Raw genomic sequence first — 19997 nt, 5'->3', positions numbered from 1 at the left:
GTTCAGATTACCAGAGGCAGGGTAACAGAGTAGCCTGTTACAGTATATACTTAAACACTTTTGATGAATTAAACTTGACTGGAATATTTGCATCTGATGCTCAGCACAGGTGAGATACTCTCCTCTTACGTCGCTACAGAGGATCTTTGAATAACCGAATTCACCTGAAGATACTTCTGATCGGTGTTGACTCTCTTTGTGACAAGTCAGGTCAACATTTTATATCTTGTTTGTTAAAGAAAATCCTTAAACAAACAGATTATTTAAAGGATGTTTGGCTGAAGGCTTGGTCCAGAAACGCAAAGGGTTCTCTCTGCAACTCATAAGTCCCGCCTCTGACATGGGTTAGTAGCCAATCACAGTTTAGGACACTTGGGGTGGGCGATTAACGCCCCCGTTAAAAACAGACTTAATCTACCATTATGACATCACAGTGTAGGTGAATGTCTTGTTTTTCCTGCAGCTGAAGTCACTTTTTTAAATAAAGTTTCAAATATTTTTTTTGCATTTGCGCAGCAGCAAACAGATGAAATCATAAAAAATACAAGATAATGAATAACCCTCAGTCACAGCTTGATTTAAACACATCTCTTTAATGTTAGATAACACAATCTTTTAGACTCAAACAGGATGCAGCTCACACAAAGGTCACGTAGGTCCTGTCATGTGACACACTCAGACTCACCTGGCTGCAGGCGGACAGGTGAGACTGCTGGCAGTGTTCCCAGGTCACTGATGTCACATTAAAGTAACTTTTTTCCTTCAGGTTTTTCCAGCAGGCAGTCTCACTGAGTTACCTGAATCACACCTGGAACAGATGCGAGCTCACCTGGTCGGTCTCAGTGAAGCTGCGTGTTGGAACATCACCTGAGAGGAGTGGCGGGAATGTGGTTCAGCTCAGAGAGGGACGTTTTTTATTCAGGACAAAACTACAGACTCAAACTGTGCGACCATTACAGATCAGAAACTACAAAACATGTTTTCAGTTTCAATGGTAGAGTAGGAAAACACAAGGAAAAACGTGCACAATGTCTAACTTGCATTTGACTTATTGCCAATAAATACTTTTGCAAGTTAGACATTGTACAAGCATCTGTATGCAAAATACTAAGTACTTCTAATATTACTTTGCACAGACATCTTTGTTTTTGAGTCCCTAATAAAGGTTAGAAGATTTATCTGTTTTGTCAAATTGTGTTACCCACAAGCACAAATTAGTGAAAGTTAATATTTTGTTTTCTTATAACTCAACATGTCGTTATAATCTTGTGATAAGTGTTCGGTATCTTGTTTACTTCTGTAAGGATGTTTGGACATGTTTGTATCTGGATAACATCTTGTTTGCACACGATTTAGAAAAGATTTCAGGACTTGGAGGCTCTGTCTGTGTTAGTGTAATCCGAGTAAGACGGGATCTGTAGTTTTGTCACGAGTAAACATCGTCCACTCACTGAGGATCTAGAAAACACAGAAACTCTAGAAAACATTGAAGGAAACATTCAGGAGAAGATTGATACGACAATACAAACTCCTCGGGTCATCTTGTCACCTGCACTGTACACAGGTTGACTTTTTTTCTGTTTCAGGCGTGATCTGACGTGTTTCAGACACACCTGGAGTCGTAGATTTAGCACCATGTGAACCTGTAGGGTATGACCAAGTCCTACAGCCTGAATGACAGGTGCTAAGGTCCAATCAGAGAGTCCACAGCCAGCGACAAGTTCTGTGGTGTGTTCCTGCTCCATGAAGGATGTGTTGGCACTGTTGATGGGCAGATCTTTGAGTCCATTCAGCAGAGCGATCACAGATAAAATATTTCATATATATTATGTTTTCTATTAAACACCATATCCACTTTCTTTAGATTTAAAAATAGCTTTTGTAAATGCAAAAAAAAAAAAAAATACATGATTCATATGATTTTTTTTCCTACTGTGTTTGGATGAATGATGGTTTGATGGCACTCTTTGCTCACTCTTAACTTGATGTGGAACAACTCTTTACTTTTTCAAATTCTGTTTTTAAATATCTTTAAGCAGCATGCTAACATTTACTGGAACATCACGAGTAGCTAAAGCCTCAAACTTAGTCAAACATGCTAAAGAAGAGCAGAGAGCAGAGACGAACAAACCCTCTTTTACTCAATGAAACCAGATTTCTTTTTTCTTTTTTTTTTACGAGCGACTGACTTCTCCACAACACTACAAAGAAAACAGCCGACTAGCAGAGAGGAGAACCAGTCGTTCAGCTGCACAACCGGCCCGTGAAGACAAAAAATGTCAGAGTTGTTGAAATCATCCAGTGGGATGGTTTTCAGGTAGTCTGTGAGTGCCAGATGTAGAATTTAAAGAGTACTTATGGTTCATAGCTACAACCATTAATTAAAAGAGAAAAGCAAATCTTCCATCTTAAACTTAAAACTTCTGAAGCAGCTTTGTTTTCAAGTTTTTATCTGTGACTCTTAGTTGTGGTGCACCCCAAGGTTCTGTCCTGGGTCCCGTTTTCTTTCCCTTGTTAACCTTACGCAGATAAGAAGGACATTTAAGGTTGACCTTAAATCATCACTGCTCCACTCATTACATCTATTTTGGGCAATTTTCTCGAGTATAATGAACTTTAAAGCCTCCGAGGGACGCTGGTGTGTTGGCTATTAGCTTCATCTTCCGGTTGTGATGAACGACTGGTTTCACATCTCTGCCTCCGCACAGAAAAATTAATCTATATTTTTCTGCCCACAGATTGATGAATGCAACACATTGCCAATGAGGGAACTCGATATATTAAAGCAATGCAATAGCAGTATTTCTTTTTTCATTGCCACCGATACATGAACACAACAAGCTAGCAGCTACGGTAAGCAACGCCTACACTGAGAAATAAGCGCAGGCTCAGATCTACAGCGAGCTCAAACACAAGAGCAACACAACTAGAACAGTAGTTTGGTCTTTTTTTTGATCAAAATAAAGGATTTAAAGTATACTTTCATTTATAAGCAATAAAAAATAAGTCACATCTCAATACTCCGATAATTACTCTGACATTTATATTGTGCTCATTGGGATTCTATCTCTTTACAGATATTTATATCAACTTTATAGATATTTATTTTATTTTCCTATTTTGCGTCCTGTTGCCGTAGGAACTATTTGCCACCTCCAGCTGTCGACAGTGCAAAGACTGCACTGATGTGGTTGATGGACGGAGACCTGTTCCTCGCGGCTGATGGGATGTGAAGGCAATAAGTGGTCGATGAGGAGATGGTACGAGGCTGACAGTTAGCACCACAGAAGGTCCAGAGAGACAATCGAGGTCAGAACTTCAGGAGGAACGATTGGCAGGGAACATCCTTCTGTACGATCGGTAAGGAATATCCACTTGTAGGGTCAGGAGGGAACATCCACTTGTAGGGTCAGGAAGGACAAATCGTACGGTCAGGAGGGTTCAGATGCTTAAAAAAAACAATCTTCATTGAATTTCTGGAAGAGCAAGGCTGGATCTCTGCAGGGAGTCTGTAGTGACCAGGCACTCCAGAATCCAGCAGTGCTCTCTTCCCCCGGAGAGTAAGGCCAGATGATCCACTCGATGTGTTCAGGAATAAACTGCCACTGAAGAATGTGAGGGGGGAAAACAATCAGCTCCAGAAGTTTAGGACTAAAAGATCTCCCTAACCAAGTCAGGAGAGACCATCAGGAGCTCAGGATCGATGATCCACATCAGACCATCATTAAAACGATTCATTGAGGAACAGCAGGAATAAAACATTCAGAATAAAAGTGTTGCTCCTGAAGTTGTGGATTGATTATCAGTGACTGAACCTGTTTAGGAAGCACCTGAATGGAAACATGAAGAGTCAGAACTGACCAATGAACATGGAGCTGAAGGATGACAGACAGACGAATAGATGGGGACCCTGTACAGAACCGGAGGTCCTTCAGTCCAGAGACTCTGTCCTCATTCAGATGTGGATCGTGGTCCAGAGTTATTAAGTGTTTGACGGCACAGTCGTAGATCCACAGTCCAAAGTGTTGTGATCAGTTTCATGTTTGTAAGCTGGTCCTTACAGGCTCGGAAACCTGTCCAGTACTGATCCAAGAGAATCCCGGACCAGTCTAAGGGTAACTGGTCACTGCTGCCTGTTTCTGGGCCAGACGTCGCAGCTCCTCCCTGATGGCCTTTATCAGGGAGGCCGAGGTGTGGGCGGAAGGGGAGGCATCCTCAGGTGGGTACTCGGGGGTCGGTGAGGTCAGAAGGAGGGGCGGGGCAGATGGGTCCCGCAACGAGGAGCTGGGCATTTGAAAAACCGAGGATGAGGAGAACTCAGGGAACGACAGCACCTGGAGGAAGAAAGCATGGTTTAAGAGGGCGGGGCAAAGAACAGAGAGACAGATAAAGAGGGCGGGGCAAAGAACAGAGAGAGATAAAGAGGGCGGGGCAAAGAACAGAGAGACATATAAAGAGGGCGGGGCAAAGAACAGAGAGATATAAAAGGGGCGGGGCAAAGAACAGAGAGCGATAAAGAGGGCGGGGCAAAGAACAGAGAGACATATAAAGAGGGCGGGCAAAGAACAGAGAGCGATAAAGAGGGCGGGGCAAAGAACAGAGAGATATAAAGAGGGCGGGGCAAAGAACAGAGAGCGATAAAGAGGGCGGGGCAAAGAACAGAGAGACATATAAAGAGGGCGGGCAAAGAACAGAGAGCGATAAAGAGGGCGGGCAAAGAACAGAGAGAGATAAAGAGGGTGGGGCAAAGAACAGAGTGAGATAAAGAGGGCGGGGCAAAAAACAGAGAGAGAGAGAGATAAAGAGGGCGGTGCCAAGAATAGAAATAAGTCTAGATTTAAAAAAATGAAAAAGATGATACAGATAATACATTTCATTATTCAGAGGTTATAACAAATGCAAACAGACTTGGGGCGTCAGTATCTCAGTCTGTAAGGACTTGGATTTGGAAAAGGAATTCCACCGGTTCAGGGGCGCCCCCTGTGTGCGTCCCACCAGTACATGTCCACAGGATCCTGATTTAATTTTAGAGAATAAAAAAGGACATGAACCAAAGAAGAGTGAAAAGAAAACCTTAATCCTACTGAGGTCCGAACTAGGTCATGTTGGGGTTAACTCAACTGGACTGATCTGGCCTGAAATGATCCAACATGTTAGTCAGGTGAGATCGGGAGAAGACAGGTCAGAACTGGATATCAGACTGATCCCCCAAACAGGTACTCACACTCTCTCTGCTGGCTCCTGGTCTCGACAGGTCCTGGTCCGAGTGCTGCTGGTTCCAGCTGGAGCCGGTTGGACCCGACATACTGCGACCCACCCCGGGATACGCGCTGATCTGACTCGACAGACCCACCTGGGTCAGGTGATGGAGCTGTGCACCTGGGGGTCAAGTAGGTCAGATGATTCAGTCAACAGGTGTGAGAGATTCAGACATGATAGCAATGCTCATGATTAGAACCCTCAGATGTCTGTACCTGTGCTGCCCCCTACAGGTCGCGGTCTGGATGATGAAGGGGGGTCTTCATACTGCCCCCTGCTGGAGTAAACAGAGTCCTGCAGCTGGTCTCCAGTAGAGATGTACCCTCCTGAACTCAGGCCCTGTCTACACAAACCAAACACAAACAATCAGGACTGGTCCAGCCTGTACACCTGACCCTGTTCTTTGTGCAGGTGAGAACAGGTGAGAACAGGTGTGTTTGGACTCTGACCTTTGCAGTAGACCCTGGACAGACGTGGGAGACATCCCTAGTTCTGCGTATCTCTGCAGGGAGAAAGAGAAAAAAGCTCAATATGAATGGAAGACGGGAGGAAAATGGCCTCAGCAGCAGGATGACACACTCACTGCAGAAAAGGGGCTCTGAGAGGGGGCTGCTTGGTAAGAGCCCCACTGCCTGCCTGGGGGGCAGGTCTGGGGGGAGGGGCTAGGCAGGGCAGGGCTTACCCCACTCAGCCCGGCGCTGCCCTGCGAGGACGGCGACACCAGGGCGAAAGCGTCGTCCAGGAGGGAGTGCATCTGCTGCCGCGCCTCCTCTATGGATGGCTGGGGGGGCATGTAGGGGGGCGGGGGTGGGGCAGAGTCAAACACTTCATCAGTGGGGGAGGGGCTTCCGTGATCCGGGGGCAGGTCCGGATCGGACTGTGAGACGGAAGAAACAGAACACAGAGGAGAGGTCTCATCAAGGTCAAACAAAAAAGCAAAGAAATCAAACAACTCCCACATCTTGTGACAGCAGTGACCTCTTACAGTTAAACAATGATCTATAGTCACAACATTTACTGGAAAGTCCAAAGATTTCTCTTAGATGTCAATATTTCGGTGTTGCTGTGTTCATGAAATTGTAGCCGTTATCAGCAGCCACGTTTTACAACCTCTCTTCCTGCAGGACTCAGGACTGTGGATTAACATGTTGTTTACTTTACCAAGGAACAAAGGATCTCCCTCTCAGACAGGATATTATGAACTTTTACAACACCTTGAATAAACAACCGAGCAGAAACTGAACACTCTGCTATCTACGAATTGACCCCAAAGACATGAACTGTGACCGAAACCAGTCTCTGCAAAGTTGTAAAATTGACCATCTGTTGAAGGACTGCTGAAGAACTGATTAAACCACAGCGTTCAATTCTGCATCAAATGAACATTTATGTCTTTCTTCATCTAGATATTTGTAATTGTCACATTGAATGTATTATAATCATCTTTTTAAACTCAAAATCTGATTTTCAGAATAGGAATAAGAGTTATATTATGTTTAATAGGAATTTGACATGGAGCGCTATTGCCATCTAGTGTTAGAATATCCATGAATAAGTAACCGTCATAATTATACATTTAGACTTGTTATAAAGCATACTCTTTGATATTAGCTATAGAAGGTGTTATTTAAAGACACCAGTTTATTTTCCTACTTTATTAATATGTCTTATTAAGAATGCTGACTGTATAACATGTTTTTGTTCACCTACAGGCTGGGATTAACTGAGGATGTTCCCAGATGGTGTGATTTTCATCTCAACATGAATCTGATAGAAATGTTTGTCTAAATATATGACGTGAACCTACATCAACGTGGATCTGATAGAAATAATATCGAAATGAATGTATGGTGACGTATATATGTTTAGATTCTTATTCTTAATCTTATTGAGTAAACTCGGTTTAGTTTAAACAATTGTCCTACGGTCAGAATGGGAGTCACCCGTGGGCGGCACCCCTCTTTGCCTGCAGACCCCCCTCCTCCCATCCAGCTGACACTGAGCTCAGATCTTTAGTTCTTCTTTTAGTTAGTTTTTGGTTTGTTGAAGTTTAGAGCTTCAGCTCTTGCTCGCTTCTCTTCGGACTTCGGTCCAAATCACTTCTTTTAAGTTTGTGCCGTAGAGGCGACTCTCTGCCGAACTTTTATTTTCACGCACAATTTTTGGAAACATCAATTCTTTCTGGCTCAAGCAAGGCTTTTGAACTTTCTCCTCTAAAGTCTTTGCTCTTCAATTTTTAACACCAATTCCTTAGTTTGGATTCATCAAAATGGCCATCCGGTTAATCTAAATTGGAAATCGACGTATCAAAAGACTCTTTAATACTTTTTTCCTGTTGGATCCTTTTGGAGCTTCTGAGACGACGGTTGAACCGACGTACAATCTCCATCCCAGCTGCACACTCCGACCAAGGTGTCAAGAGCATCTAATCTGGCCCGTGGACCTCTCTGGGCTTGTAAAGAACCGCTTGCCAGAGACTGAAACGCGGGACCAGCCGGCGGAGTTCAATTGAACACATCTCACAGTAAGACTGCTGGTGGCAAGGGGTGTTGGAAGATTAAGTCTTGAGTCGTGTCTATTCAGAGCCCTCCTTTAAATCCAAATAGAATCCCAAAACTCCTTTATCAACTTTTTATTTTTGACCATTTTCTGATTAAGTCATTCAAACAATACCGCGTCTTATCTCATTACTAAATATATAATGTCACCATACATTATAATTGCATTATCCTGATCATAATAATCATATTCTTTATCTGTTTCATGTATTCCTTATTGTTTACCCCTTCTTATATAAAATTTTACACATAAAATTCAGAACTTCGTCTGTGTGTTTTCTTGTTTAACATTTCCAGAACTTACTTCTTTCAAGATATGAAACGGACTGATTAATTAATTAACTTACCATTAAAATTATTTTCTTCCTTTAACAGGAAGTGGTGCCCCTTCTTAAATCCAAGGTTATATAAAGATATAACATCTTAATCATTTAATTAAGCTACAAAATAATAACAGATCATCCACAATCATCCACAAACAATTCAAAAGAAAAAACTAATTTAAATCATTAATAAAAACAAAAAAGGAACCAAAACAGTACCCTGAGGAACTCCACTTTCTATAGTTGACGCACTTGAAAACCACATGTGTATCTCACCATGTACGCCACATTGTTCAGTCCTGGGTATTTCCTGTAGGTGGCGCTTTGATCAGTGAGCAACCGATCTCTGTCTGTATCAGGAAGACTTCCAGGTCCTGGCTGAGCCCGCCGACCCCGAGGAGAGCGCCTCCCTCTGGAAGGACAAATACACAAAGTTAGCATGTGTTTCATGATGGTTCCGATGTTGGAGGCATGGAACACATGGAAAGGGTAGGAATAAGTCTTGACTGTTTATTTAAGGCGTTAAACGAGCGTCACACATGTTAAGATATCAGCCATCATATATTTTTATTTATTTAATTGAGACACATTTTAAGCGTGTCAGCGTCACTCTCAGGTGAACTCTGACCTCTTCCTGGAGTCGTTGGGGGTGGGGGGAGATTGGCCGTCGGCCTGCAGGATGCAGTCCATGTGGTCGTGGGCAGAGCTATAGAGACGCTGCGCCACTTCGCTCTGCACGGGTCCCTCTCCAAATGCGTCCATGATGTCATCCATGGAGGGAAACTCGCACTGGCCCCGCCTCTTGGCTCGCTGCCGGAGTTTGTTCCTGTGATGCTCGATCTCTGACTTGTGTCTCAGCGCCACCTGCAGGGGTGAACGTTATGATGATGTCAGACAGGTATGAGACGAGTTTTGGGATGTGTGTGGGTTTTTTTTGTGCACTCTCACCTCTGTATTGACCTTCTCAGTGAGGGTGGGGCTGTGCTGTGACGCGGCATGCGGCGGGCTCGGACGAGGCTGCATGGCAATCAGCTGCACCTTGTTGGCCTGGCGACGCGTGCCGTCAGATGAGCCCCGAGAAAGCCGGTCGACGTGGTCAAAGATGGAGGAGGAGGAGAGGAGCTCGTCCGGACCGCCACCTGAGGTCAAAGGGTCAGAGGTTAACAGGAAGTTGATTAGTTGTAAATATCAAACTGGTGATGATCAAAGGTGTAAACGTACCCATCTTGCTCCTCCCTACAGTCCAGAATCACCAGAGAGAGAAGAGAAGATGTTTAGACCTCTGTTTTTCACTTCTTCTCAATCAGTTCAGGTGAGGATATCACAGTCGCTTACCATTTTTGGGCGTCTTCCTGTGCTGTTTCCCCTCACTGGGCGTGGCCACAGCTCGAGTGCTTTCCTCGGCCGATTCTCTGCCGCTCGATTGCTCGCTTCCTAACGAGTCACCGTCTGATGGGCTGAGCCTGAACAAAGAAAAACAGGTTCAATATTTTAAACCAATATTTTACAGTTTGCTTGGACTTGTTTATTAAAAAAATTAAAGTTTCAGGTGTTTCTTAAAGACATTTTTTACAGAACCAGAATCAGATTTTTGGTTGACACAATGAAACATCTACAAATTAAAATAAAAGGTAAAATAAGAATGTTTTAAAAAGGTAAGAAGTCCACAGGTGTGATCCTACCGGCCCCTGCGGCGGCCGGAGCGCGCTGCCTTGGTGGAGGAGCCTTTAGATTTGGGGGTATTGAGGTCTCCACCGTCGGAGGGTGTGGCCTCTTTGACAGGGGCGGGCAGGGGGCCAGGCTCCTGGATCACCATGATGTCGTCTTTGCTGTGCTGACCGAGGTGAAGCTTAGCGAAGTCGAAACCTTTGACGCTGGGAGCCTGGAGCTGAGAAACGACAAGGGTAAGCTGTTAGTGCGTCAAACACAGGAAATATTGACCACTTCCTGCCGACGCTCACCTTCTGCCTCTGCTGGATCGTGTTTATCGCGTCTGGCTGGAACTCCAGCTTCTCTGAGCCGCACAGCTTCCAGTACAGGATGATGATGATGAAGACGGCCAGCAGCACCGGAACGACCACACCCACAATCAGCCAGACACTGCTGCTCTGAGTCTCTGCAGGGGGGATGGAGAGGGTCTCCACCGCTGCAGACAGACAGGGGAGGCAGACAGGTGAGTCACATAGGTGTGATGGACAGGTGTTGGAGTAGAGGTAGGGTAGGTTCTGGACTCACGCTGGGCGAGCGGTCTTTGGACTCGGTGTCCCAGCACGATGGCGGCTCTCTGCAGGTCAACGCGGTTAAGGGTGGCTGCTGTCACCTCAGCTGGTATACGCTCACCGCCTGGACCCTCCACAAAATAAAAGACCTCCAGGGGGCGCTCTGGACCAGACAACGACAACACCCGGACAACCTGAGACACAACAAGTCAACAACAGTTTCACAACAGGTTTACAATTCCTGAATAAGGTGTGTACCTGTATGGTGTGTGTATACCTGTATGATGTGTATACCTGTATGCTGTGTGTATACCTGTATGATGTGTGTATACCTGTATGATGTGTGTATACCTGTATGATGCGTGTATACCTGTATGCTGCGTGTATACCTGTATGATGCGTGTATACCTGTATGATGTGTGTATACCTGTATGCTGTGTGTATACCTGTATGATGTGTGTATACCTGTATGGTGTGTGTATACCTGTATTATGTGTGTATACCTGTATGATGTGTATACCTGTATGATGTGTGTATACCTGTATGCTGTGTGTATACCTGTATGATGTGTGTATACCTGTATGATGTGTATACCTGTATGATGTGTGTATACCTGTATGATGTGTGTATACCTGTATGATGTGTATACCTGTATGATGTGTGTATACCTGTATGATGCGTGTATACCTGTATGATGCGTGTATACCTGTATGGTGTGTGTATACCTGTATTATGTGTGTATACCTGTATGATGTGTATACCTGTATGATGTGTGTATACCTGTATGATGTGTGTATACCTGTATACTGTGTATACCTGTATGATGTGTGTATACCTGTATGATGTGTGTATACCTGTATGCTGCATGTATACCTGTATGATGTGTGTATACCTGTATGCTGTGTGTATACCTGTATGATGTGTATACCTGTATGATGTGTGTATACCTGTATGCTGCATGTATACCTGTATGATGTGTGTATACCTGTATGCTGTGTGTATACCTGTATGATGTGTATACCTGTATGTGTATACCTGTATTATGCGTGTATACCTGTATGCTGCGTGTATACCTGTATGCTGTGTGTATACCTGTATGATGTGTATACCTGTATGTGTATACCTGTATTATGCGTGTATACCTGTATGCTGCGTGTATACCTGTATGCTGCGTGTATACCTGTATGATGTGTGTATACCTGTATGATGTGTGTATACCTGTATGCTGTGTGTATACCTGTATGATGTGTGTATACCTGTATGATGTGTATACCTGTATGATGTGTGTATACCTGTATGATGTGTGTACCTGTATGGTGTGTGTATACCTGCAGACTGTTGTTGCCCACTGCTGTAGCTCTCTTCCAGCGCCTCCTGTTGACTCCCTGCAGTCCCTCCTCCAGCAGCAGAGCCAGGCGTCTCTCCAGACGAGCTTTAAAGCTCCTCTCAGCCACCAGCTGCTCGTGAACCCCCAACAGGACTGTAGACAAACACACACAGACACACAAACACACACACACAAAGTCATCTCTAGTGACCTTGTGGTCTTGTGGCGAGTGGTTCACAGAATGTCATAATGTGCAATAAAAACGAAGCACATGTGTCCTCACCTGTGCGGACCCAGGTGGAGCGCAGGTGGTGAGACGTGTTCAGCTCAGAGTAATGAAACGCTGTAAACACAAACACACAGACCAAACACCTTTTTATTTATTACACATCTAGCAATCATTTACTTCACATAAACATATATGTGTGTGTGCGTGTCGTACGTTCTGCGATCTGAAGGGCGGGAAATCCGACGTAAAAGCTGAACTCAACCAGGTTCAGCTTCCTCAGGTGTTCGCTGACCTCTGACCCCAGCAGGTAGTCTCGCCCATCCCGCACAGCGAAGGTGATGTCAACCGGAACTTTCTTCTCCATTGTTGGGCGTGTCACGCTCAGGGTGACGTTTAACAGCTGGAGAACACACACACACACACACACACACACACACACACACACACACACACACACACACACACACACACACACACACACACACACACACACACACACACACACACACAGTTATCAGATGTGTCCATGCCTGATTTTAAAGTTTCTTTAATAAGTTGTCAGTCTTTGTTTTTTTAACTATAAACTCACCTGAGTGATAAGTTTGTCAGGAAGCAGTACTCACCTGTACGCTCACGTTTCCCGCCTCGTGCGTCCGTCTCCGCGTCTCCGCGTACGCCATCATCAGCCCTCTCTCCACCCGCTCGCTGAAGTTGCAGACCCTGACATCCACGTGGGCGGGGACAAACTGCAGCACAGAGTGAACCTGGTACCTGAGGTCAGGTATGGTGTAGAGCGGCGACAGAGTGGGAACTGGGCCGGTGCCGCGCGCCGGTGTGCGAAGGGCGTTGATGACCGAAATGGCGGTGAAGATCAGGGGTCCTGAAACGACTCGAAAGGCAAAACTGGACGGCGTTCTCAGAAACTGACGAGGAAGCAGACAGGTGACAATCAGGTGTGTTAGTTCTGGAGCAGGTGATGCTTTAAATGAGGTGAGGATTATTTGTATCTCACAGTTAGCTGTAAGGTGAAGGTAAAGGTGAAGGTAAAGGTGTGTTTACCTGTAGCTCCACTGAGCGGTTGAACTCTCTCTTCAGGAGGTCTCTGACCTGACTGAAACCTGCAGGTGAACCTCTGGAACTGACTGCAGGACACAAACAAGACTCAGATCAGCTGACTGTCAGACACCAGCACGCTGCCTCACTTCCTGTCTCACGACCCTCTGCGCTCTTACCTACTCTGACCAGGTACATCTCCGGCTTGGTGACGTTACACAGGTACTGCCTTGTGGGCGGAGTCTGGGCCACTTTAGGTGTTGTGACCGGAGGGGCTCTGGTCAGGCTGATGGCAGTGATCTGCGTGGTGGTGGTAGTGGTGGTGGTGGTCTGAGTTGGAGGAGTCATCCCCGGCTTCTCTACAACCACAGGAGGCCTCTCTGGTCTGTCGGGGCGGGTGGGGGGGCCCAGCGGTGGAGGGGGAGGCACCCTGCTGGTGGTGTTTGAAGGGGGACGAGGAGGGTGCCTGCCCGGGATTGGGGCGTGGTCTTTTGGTTTTGGAGCTGGAGGAGGGGCGGTGGAAGGGGTTTTTAGAGTCGTCGATGGTGGGTGTGGCTTCCCCTCACCTGTGAGAGTAGGCGACAGGGTGAGAGGAGGGGTAGGACCCACTGGGGGGCGCTTGGGCTCCCGTTCCTGATGAGGGCCAGAGCTCGGGGATGGAGACGGAAGGGCAGCGGGGGTTTGGGTTGTGGTCGGAGCGATGGGGGGTTTGGAGTCGGGCCGGCCCCTCTCCCTCTCCCGGGCGAGCAGGTTGGTGTAGTACTCCAGACTGTTCATGTCCGGGAGCAGCAGCTCCGTCGGCTCCAGGGGCATCATGTCCTCCAGGTCGTAGTCCTCGTCCCAGGTGGGGAAGACATCCGGGTGGGCGGGGCGAGTGTGCAGGGTGATGCCGGGGGTGGAGGAGGAGGGCAAGAGGGGAAGGCGGGAGGAGAGGGAAAGGGTGGGACGAGCGGGGAAGGTGTTGTCGTAGGAGACCCAGTCCCCCCCATCGTCCTCGTCATAGGGGTGATTGGGAAGGGGCGTGGCCAGGGCAAGCTCCTCCCCATCGGGCACCATGAAAGAAAGAGTCTCCAGGTAGTCTCCGGAGCCCCAGGCCTCCTCCAAGGAGGGACCCTGCTCCCAGGGAGGGGGAGGGGTGAGGGTGGGCTGGGTGTGTGGGGGGAGGGGCGGGGGGAGGCTGGGGGACAGCAGGTCTGGAGGTCTCAGCAGGAGGTGGATCCCCTGAGCGCCCGAGTCCGAGTCCTCTGACGAGCCCGCCCCGTGGCTGTTGCCGTGGTAATCGGATTCTGAGAGCGGACTTGGGGCGAGAGGTCGAGGTGGAGAGGGGGAGAGGGAAGAGGGGTCGGAGGGTAACGAGGATGATGATGATGAAGGACGAGACAGAGACTCTGCAGTTCTGTTAAAGTCCAACACACCTGAAAGACAAGAGAGAGGGATTAATCCTCCAAGATCTGATTTGAGATCTGAGTCCGGCATGAACCTGAGAGTTCTGACAAACTTTACAGTCCTGAATGAAGCGGTAAGTCCTGAACACACCCCAGAGTCCAGAACAAACCTGAGAGTCCTGAACACACCTGAGAGTCCTGAACACACCCCAGAGTCCAGAACACACCTGAGAGTCCTGAACACACCTGAGAGTCCTGAACACACCCCAGAGTCCTGAACACACCAGCAGAGAGTCCTGAACACACCTGAGAGTCCTGAACACACCCCAGAGTCCTGAACACACCAGCAGAGAGTCCTGAACACACCCCAGAGTCCTGAACACACCGGAGAGTCCAGAACACACCCCAGAGTCCTGAACACACCAGAGAGTCCAGAACACACCCCAGAGTCCTGAACACACCCGAGAGTCCTGAACACACCCCAGAGTCCTGAACACACCCCAGAGTCCTGAACACACCTGAGAGTCCTAAACATACCTGAGAGTCCTGAACACACCTGAGAGTCCTGAACACACCCCAGAGTCCTGAACACACCTGAGAGTCCTGAACACACCCCAGAGTCCTGAACACACCTGAGAGTCCTGAACACACCTGAGAGTCCTAAACATACCTGAGAGTCCTGAACAAACCTGAGAGTCCTAAACACACCTGAGAGTCCTGAACAAACCTGAGAGTCCTGAACACACCTGAGAGTCCTAAACATACCTGAGAGTCCTGAACACACCCCAGAGTCCTGAACACACCTGAGAGTCCTGAACACACCAGAGAGTCCTGAACACACCTGAGAGTCCTGAACACACCCCAGAGTCCTGAACACACCTGAGAGTCCTGAACAAACCTGAGAGTCCTGAACACACCTGAGAGTCCTAAACATACCTGAGAGTCCTGAACACACCCCAGAGTCCTGAACACACCCCAGAGTCCTGAACACACCCCAGAGTCCTGAACACACCTGAGAGTCCTGAACACACCCCAGAGTCCTGAACACACTCCAGAGTCCTGAACACACCTGAGAGTCCTGAACACACCCCAGAGTCCTGAACACACCCCAGAGTCCTGAACACACCTGAGAGTCCTAAACATACCTGAGAGTCCTGAACACACCTGAGAGTCCTGAACACACCCCAGAGTCCTGAACACACCCCAGAGTCCTGAACACACCTGAGAGTCCTGAACAAACCTGAGAGTCCTGAACACACCTGACAGTCCTGAACACACCTGAGAGTCCTGAACACACCCCAGAGTCCTGAACACACCAGAGAGTCCTGAACACACCCCAGAGTTTTGAACACACCTCAGTGTCCTGAACACACCTGAGAGTCCTGAACACACCCCAGAGTCCTGAACACACCTGAGAGTCCTGAACACACCTGAGAGTCCTGAACACACCCCAGAGTCCTGAACACACCAGAGAGTCCTGAACACACCCCAGAGTCCTGAACACACCCCAGAGTCCTGAACACACCTGAGAGTCCTGAACACACCCCAGAGTTTTGAACACACCTGAGAGTCCTGAACACACCTGAGAGTCCTGAACACATCCCAGAGTCCAGAACACACCTGAGAGTCCTGAACACACCTGAGAGTCCTGAACACACCCCAGAGTCCAGAACACACCAGAGAGTCCTGAACATACCTGAGAGTCCTGAACACACCCCAGAGTCCTGAACACACCAGAGAGTCCTGAACACACCTGAGAGTCCTGAACACACCTGAGAGTCCTGAACACACCCCAGAGTCCTGAACACACCTGAGAGTCCTGAACACACCCCAGAGTCCTGAACACACCCCAGAGTCCAGAACACACCAGAGAGTCCTGAACATACCTGAGAGTCCTGAACACACCTGAGAGTCCTGAACACACCAGAGAGTCCTGAACACACCTGAGAGTCCTGAACACACCTGAGAGTCCTGAACACACCCCAGAGTCCTGAACACACCAGAGAGTCCTGAACACACCAGAGAGTCCTGAACACACCAGAGAGTCCTGAACACACCTGAGAGTCCTGAACACACCAGAGAGTCCTGAACACACCCTAGAGTCCTGAACACACCTGAGAGTCCTGAACACACCTGAGAGTCCTGAACACACCTGAGAGTCCTGAACACACCCCAGAGTCCAGAACACACCTGAGAGTCCTGAACGAACCTGAGAGTCCTGAACACACCCCAGAACACACCTGAGAGTCCTGAACGAACCTGAGAGTCCTGAACACACCAGAGAGTCCTGAGAGTGATGTCCTCTTACGACAGAGTGAGGCTAGCAGTTTCCCAGAGCATTTATGCTAAGCTAGGCTAGTCAGCTACTTGTGACAGTGAGATCAATCCGAACATCCAACTCAGACAGGAAGAGAAGTGTGTGAAACCCTGTCTATGTATAACAGTTTATATTTTACATGTATACACTTTTTAATAAACTATTTATTTTAAACTATTTATTCTTTTGGTTTTATTTATATAAACAGCCTGTTTCCTGTTTGCTCCTTTTCCTCTGCAGTGTCTTTGAACCTATTTGTCTTTGTGTCAGCTCTCTCTCTCTCTCTCTGTCTCACACACACAGCCTTTCTCATCTGGTGCCTGGTTGCCGTGGTGACGCCGTGCTTTGCGGCAGTATCACGTGAGAGAGAGAGAGAGAGAGAGAGAGAGAGAGAGAGAGAGAGAGAGAGAGGGAGAGAGCGAGAGAGAGAGGGAGAGAGAGAGAGAGGGAGAGGGAGAGAGGGAGAGAGAGAGAGAGAGAGGGAGAGAGAGAGAGAGAGAGAGAGAGAGAGGGAGAGAGAGAGAGAGGGAGAGGGAGAGAGGGAGAGAGAGAGGGAGAGGGAGAGAGGGAGAGAGAGAGAGAGAGAGAGAGAGAGAGAGAGAGAGAGCATGCTCAGGCTGAATTTGAAGACTTATTTTGAAGGATCCTTCCTCCCACTTTCAAAATAAAAGATGGGACTGTAGTGTTTTAAAAGCCAAAACCAGCCGTCCCACCTGAACGTTGAAACCTCTTCTCGAGTCAGATTAATGAACAAGAATAATTTGAATGAGCAACCGTCTGTGTGTGTGTGTGTGTGTGTGTGTGTGTGTGTGTGTGTGTGTGTGTGTGTGTGTGTGTGTGTGTGACTCAGTATCAGTAGGAGGATGAGAACATGGAGGAAGACAAAGAATCTAAATAAGATTTATTTCTGTTTCACTGACACACCTCCCACGCCCTTATAAGGAAGTTCCTGCTCCTACTGGTAGCTCTAAGGTCAAAGGTCATCTTCATAGAAGCCCTCCTCAGCATCGCTAAACTTTTTGAAGTAAAATCCTCCATCCTCAGAGTGCGTGTGGACGCTCTGACTTTACACATTAAAGGATAATTCTGCTGTTTTAAAACCCGGGCTGAAGCGGTCCAGTTAAACCTGTGGAGCAGAACACTGGAGCCTACATTACCCATGATGCACCTTGACACCATCTATCCATCACAGCCTCCCTGCAGGTTCAGACTCTTATCTGTCCTATAAAATAAAGTCAAAAATAGCCCAAAAAATAAATCATAAAAAAATATTTCTGAGCTTACCTGGAGCAGGTGAGCTCGATGTCACCATAGAAACCAACATGGCGGCCGACAGCAGTACCGCAGCGAGCGTGCGTCTGCTGCTCGCTGACGTTCTGTGCTCCATCCTAGTCCTGATCCTGGAGCCGGCGCCCGGAGGGATCACAGGGTCCATGATCATCAGAGAGCCTCAGGTTTGATCCCCGACCACACGTCAGGACCTGAACACACAAGACCAGGAAGTCCAAACCTGTATGATAACCACGGCAACAAAAACAAAACTCCTAGGACCCCGACACTGGGTTATTTACTGATTTTATTGATCAGAAAATGCAGAATATCTCCTGCTCACTGTCTTAGTTGCACAAAACATCAGCAACCTCCTTAGCTCAAACCTGCCTTCCAAAACGTTGCCGACATAATTGAGCAATTTGGACCGTGTTTGATGGATCTGATCTTTCAAACCTGTCTTGTGAAAAAGACAAAGTGTTTTTTCTGTACTTTTTGACACTATGGATCATTACAATAAAAAAGTTTGCACATCAACAATGGCAAAGTGAGCAAATTTCCTGCTATTATGGGTAATTATACAAATTCAGTGATCCAATATTGGGTGTTGAGGACCTTTGTTTTTGTTGCCATGGTATCAAACAGGTTTCAATATCGAGCAAGTCATTCTAAACATCAAGTTTATAATGTTATGATAAGGCCCCATTCTCTCTTGGGGCCCCCCTCACCCTCCTCTACTGCGCCCCTGCTTGTATCGATTAATTATAATCTAGATAATCATCAGATCAATCATTTTGAGGATAAATATTTCCTCCATAGAAGAAGAATCTGTTTGTGATCACAGCAGCTCATGATCAGGTCTGCTGGGTCTAAACCAGGAGCCTGACAGGTGGATCTGGATCACCTGACCTGTCAATCATCAGACAATGATCCAAGTCTGAGCTTCAGAAACTCTGAGGCTCTCCAACATGTGGATCAAACGTGACAATGATCGATCACTGAAGATGATTATCAGGTTGTTTGTAAACTTCAGTCTCACATATTTCACATTTCTGATTCTCATTCATCACTCTCTCTCTCTCTCCCTCTCTCTCTCCCTCTCTCTCTCCCTCTCTCTGCTCGGTTCTGATCTCTTCAGCTCGGATCTGTTTGGCTTGTTCGAGCCCGGCTCAGCTCAGGGTCGGGCCGCTCACACCTGCCGCCTCAGCTCAGCTGGTTCTCCTCTCACACTGACCCAATTATCGGACGGACAGACACCCCGGCCTGCCTCCCTCCTCCTCGGCCCTCCTCTGCCGCTCTCCCCCGCTGCTCTGCCCCCTCTCCTCAGCCTCCGTCCCGGCTCACAGCTGCAGAACATCCGGGCCTGATCCCCGGTCCGGACTAACGTGATACCGCTTGCATCAATGTGACCGTCAGAATGATCCGGATCGGCGGAGCCGCCCCCCCGCTTCATGAGAGCTGCAGAGCCGCCGCACCGACACCGAGCCCCGGTGACACGGACCAGATCCGCAGCAGGACGGGTTAATGACACACAGATACGGAGCCGAGCCGAGCCGAGCCGAGCCGTTCTAACATCAGCGTATTAAACCTCCGTAAAGAATCAGACCTACCTGCCATCCTGGAGATGCGGTTCCGGCGCGTCACGCCTCTCCGTCCGTCCGGTGCCGCGCGGCGCGCTCCCTGCGCGAGAGGAGGAGGAGACCCCGCAGAATCAGACCTTCATCAGTCCGCAGTCTTCATCACCGAGTCTTCATCATCGAGTCTTCATCACCGAGTCTTCATCACCGAGTCTTCATCACACACAGCAAACCAGAGATCTGACCCCACCCTGCTGGTACCGGACCGTCAGCTGATTCAAAGCACGTCCGGTCCCGGTACCAGTCCGACCAGGCTCCGCGTCACGGGATCAGATCTACAATTCACACACTCACTGACACACACACACACACACACGCACACGCACACACGAATCCATCTGTCTATATATGGAGAGATAGGCCTACTAAAAAAACGTAAACTTAATCATGCTGTAGATAAATATGTTTGCACAAGTGTGAA

The 19997-nt window shown here is 47.7% G+C and overlaps 1 protein-coding gene across 1 annotated transcript; it reads right to left on the bottom strand.

The window, feature by feature from the left end:
- Positions 1-573: 573 nt before the first annotated feature.
- On the bottom strand, positions 574-19992 carry si:dkeyp-27e10.3 (UPF0606 protein KIAA1549). The gene is made up of 21 exons (XM_065951225.1): positions 19550-19992; positions 17955-18151; positions 13148-14383; positions 12975-13057; positions 12539-12838; positions 12129-12315; positions 11970-12029; positions 11688-11839; positions 10376-10553; positions 10102-10286; positions 9823-10028; positions 9476-9603; positions 9362-9376; positions 9089-9279; positions 8769-9004; positions 8417-8552; positions 5843-6136; positions 5709-5761; positions 5475-5602; positions 5225-5379; positions 574-4334 (listed from the first exon to the last, which is right to left on the bottom strand). Exons 2-21 carry the CDS (start codon positions 18109-18111, stop codon positions 4110-4112), a joined length of 4305 nt encoding a protein of 1434 aa, XP_065807297.1. The 5' UTR covers positions 18112-18151; positions 19550-19992; the 3' UTR covers positions 574-4109.
- Between the last annotated feature and the right edge of the window lie 5 nt (positions 19993-19997).

The sequence above is a fragment of the Labrus bergylta genome, chromosome 23 (assembly GCF_963930695.1).
Source record: "Labrus bergylta chromosome 23, fLabBer1.1, whole genome shotgun sequence".
NCBI classification, from domain to species: Eukaryota; Metazoa; Chordata; class Actinopteri; order Labriformes; family Labridae; genus Labrus; species Labrus bergylta.
The sequence above is the reverse complement of the archived record's forward strand: the minus strand, read 5'-3'. Positions and strand labels throughout refer to the sequence as shown.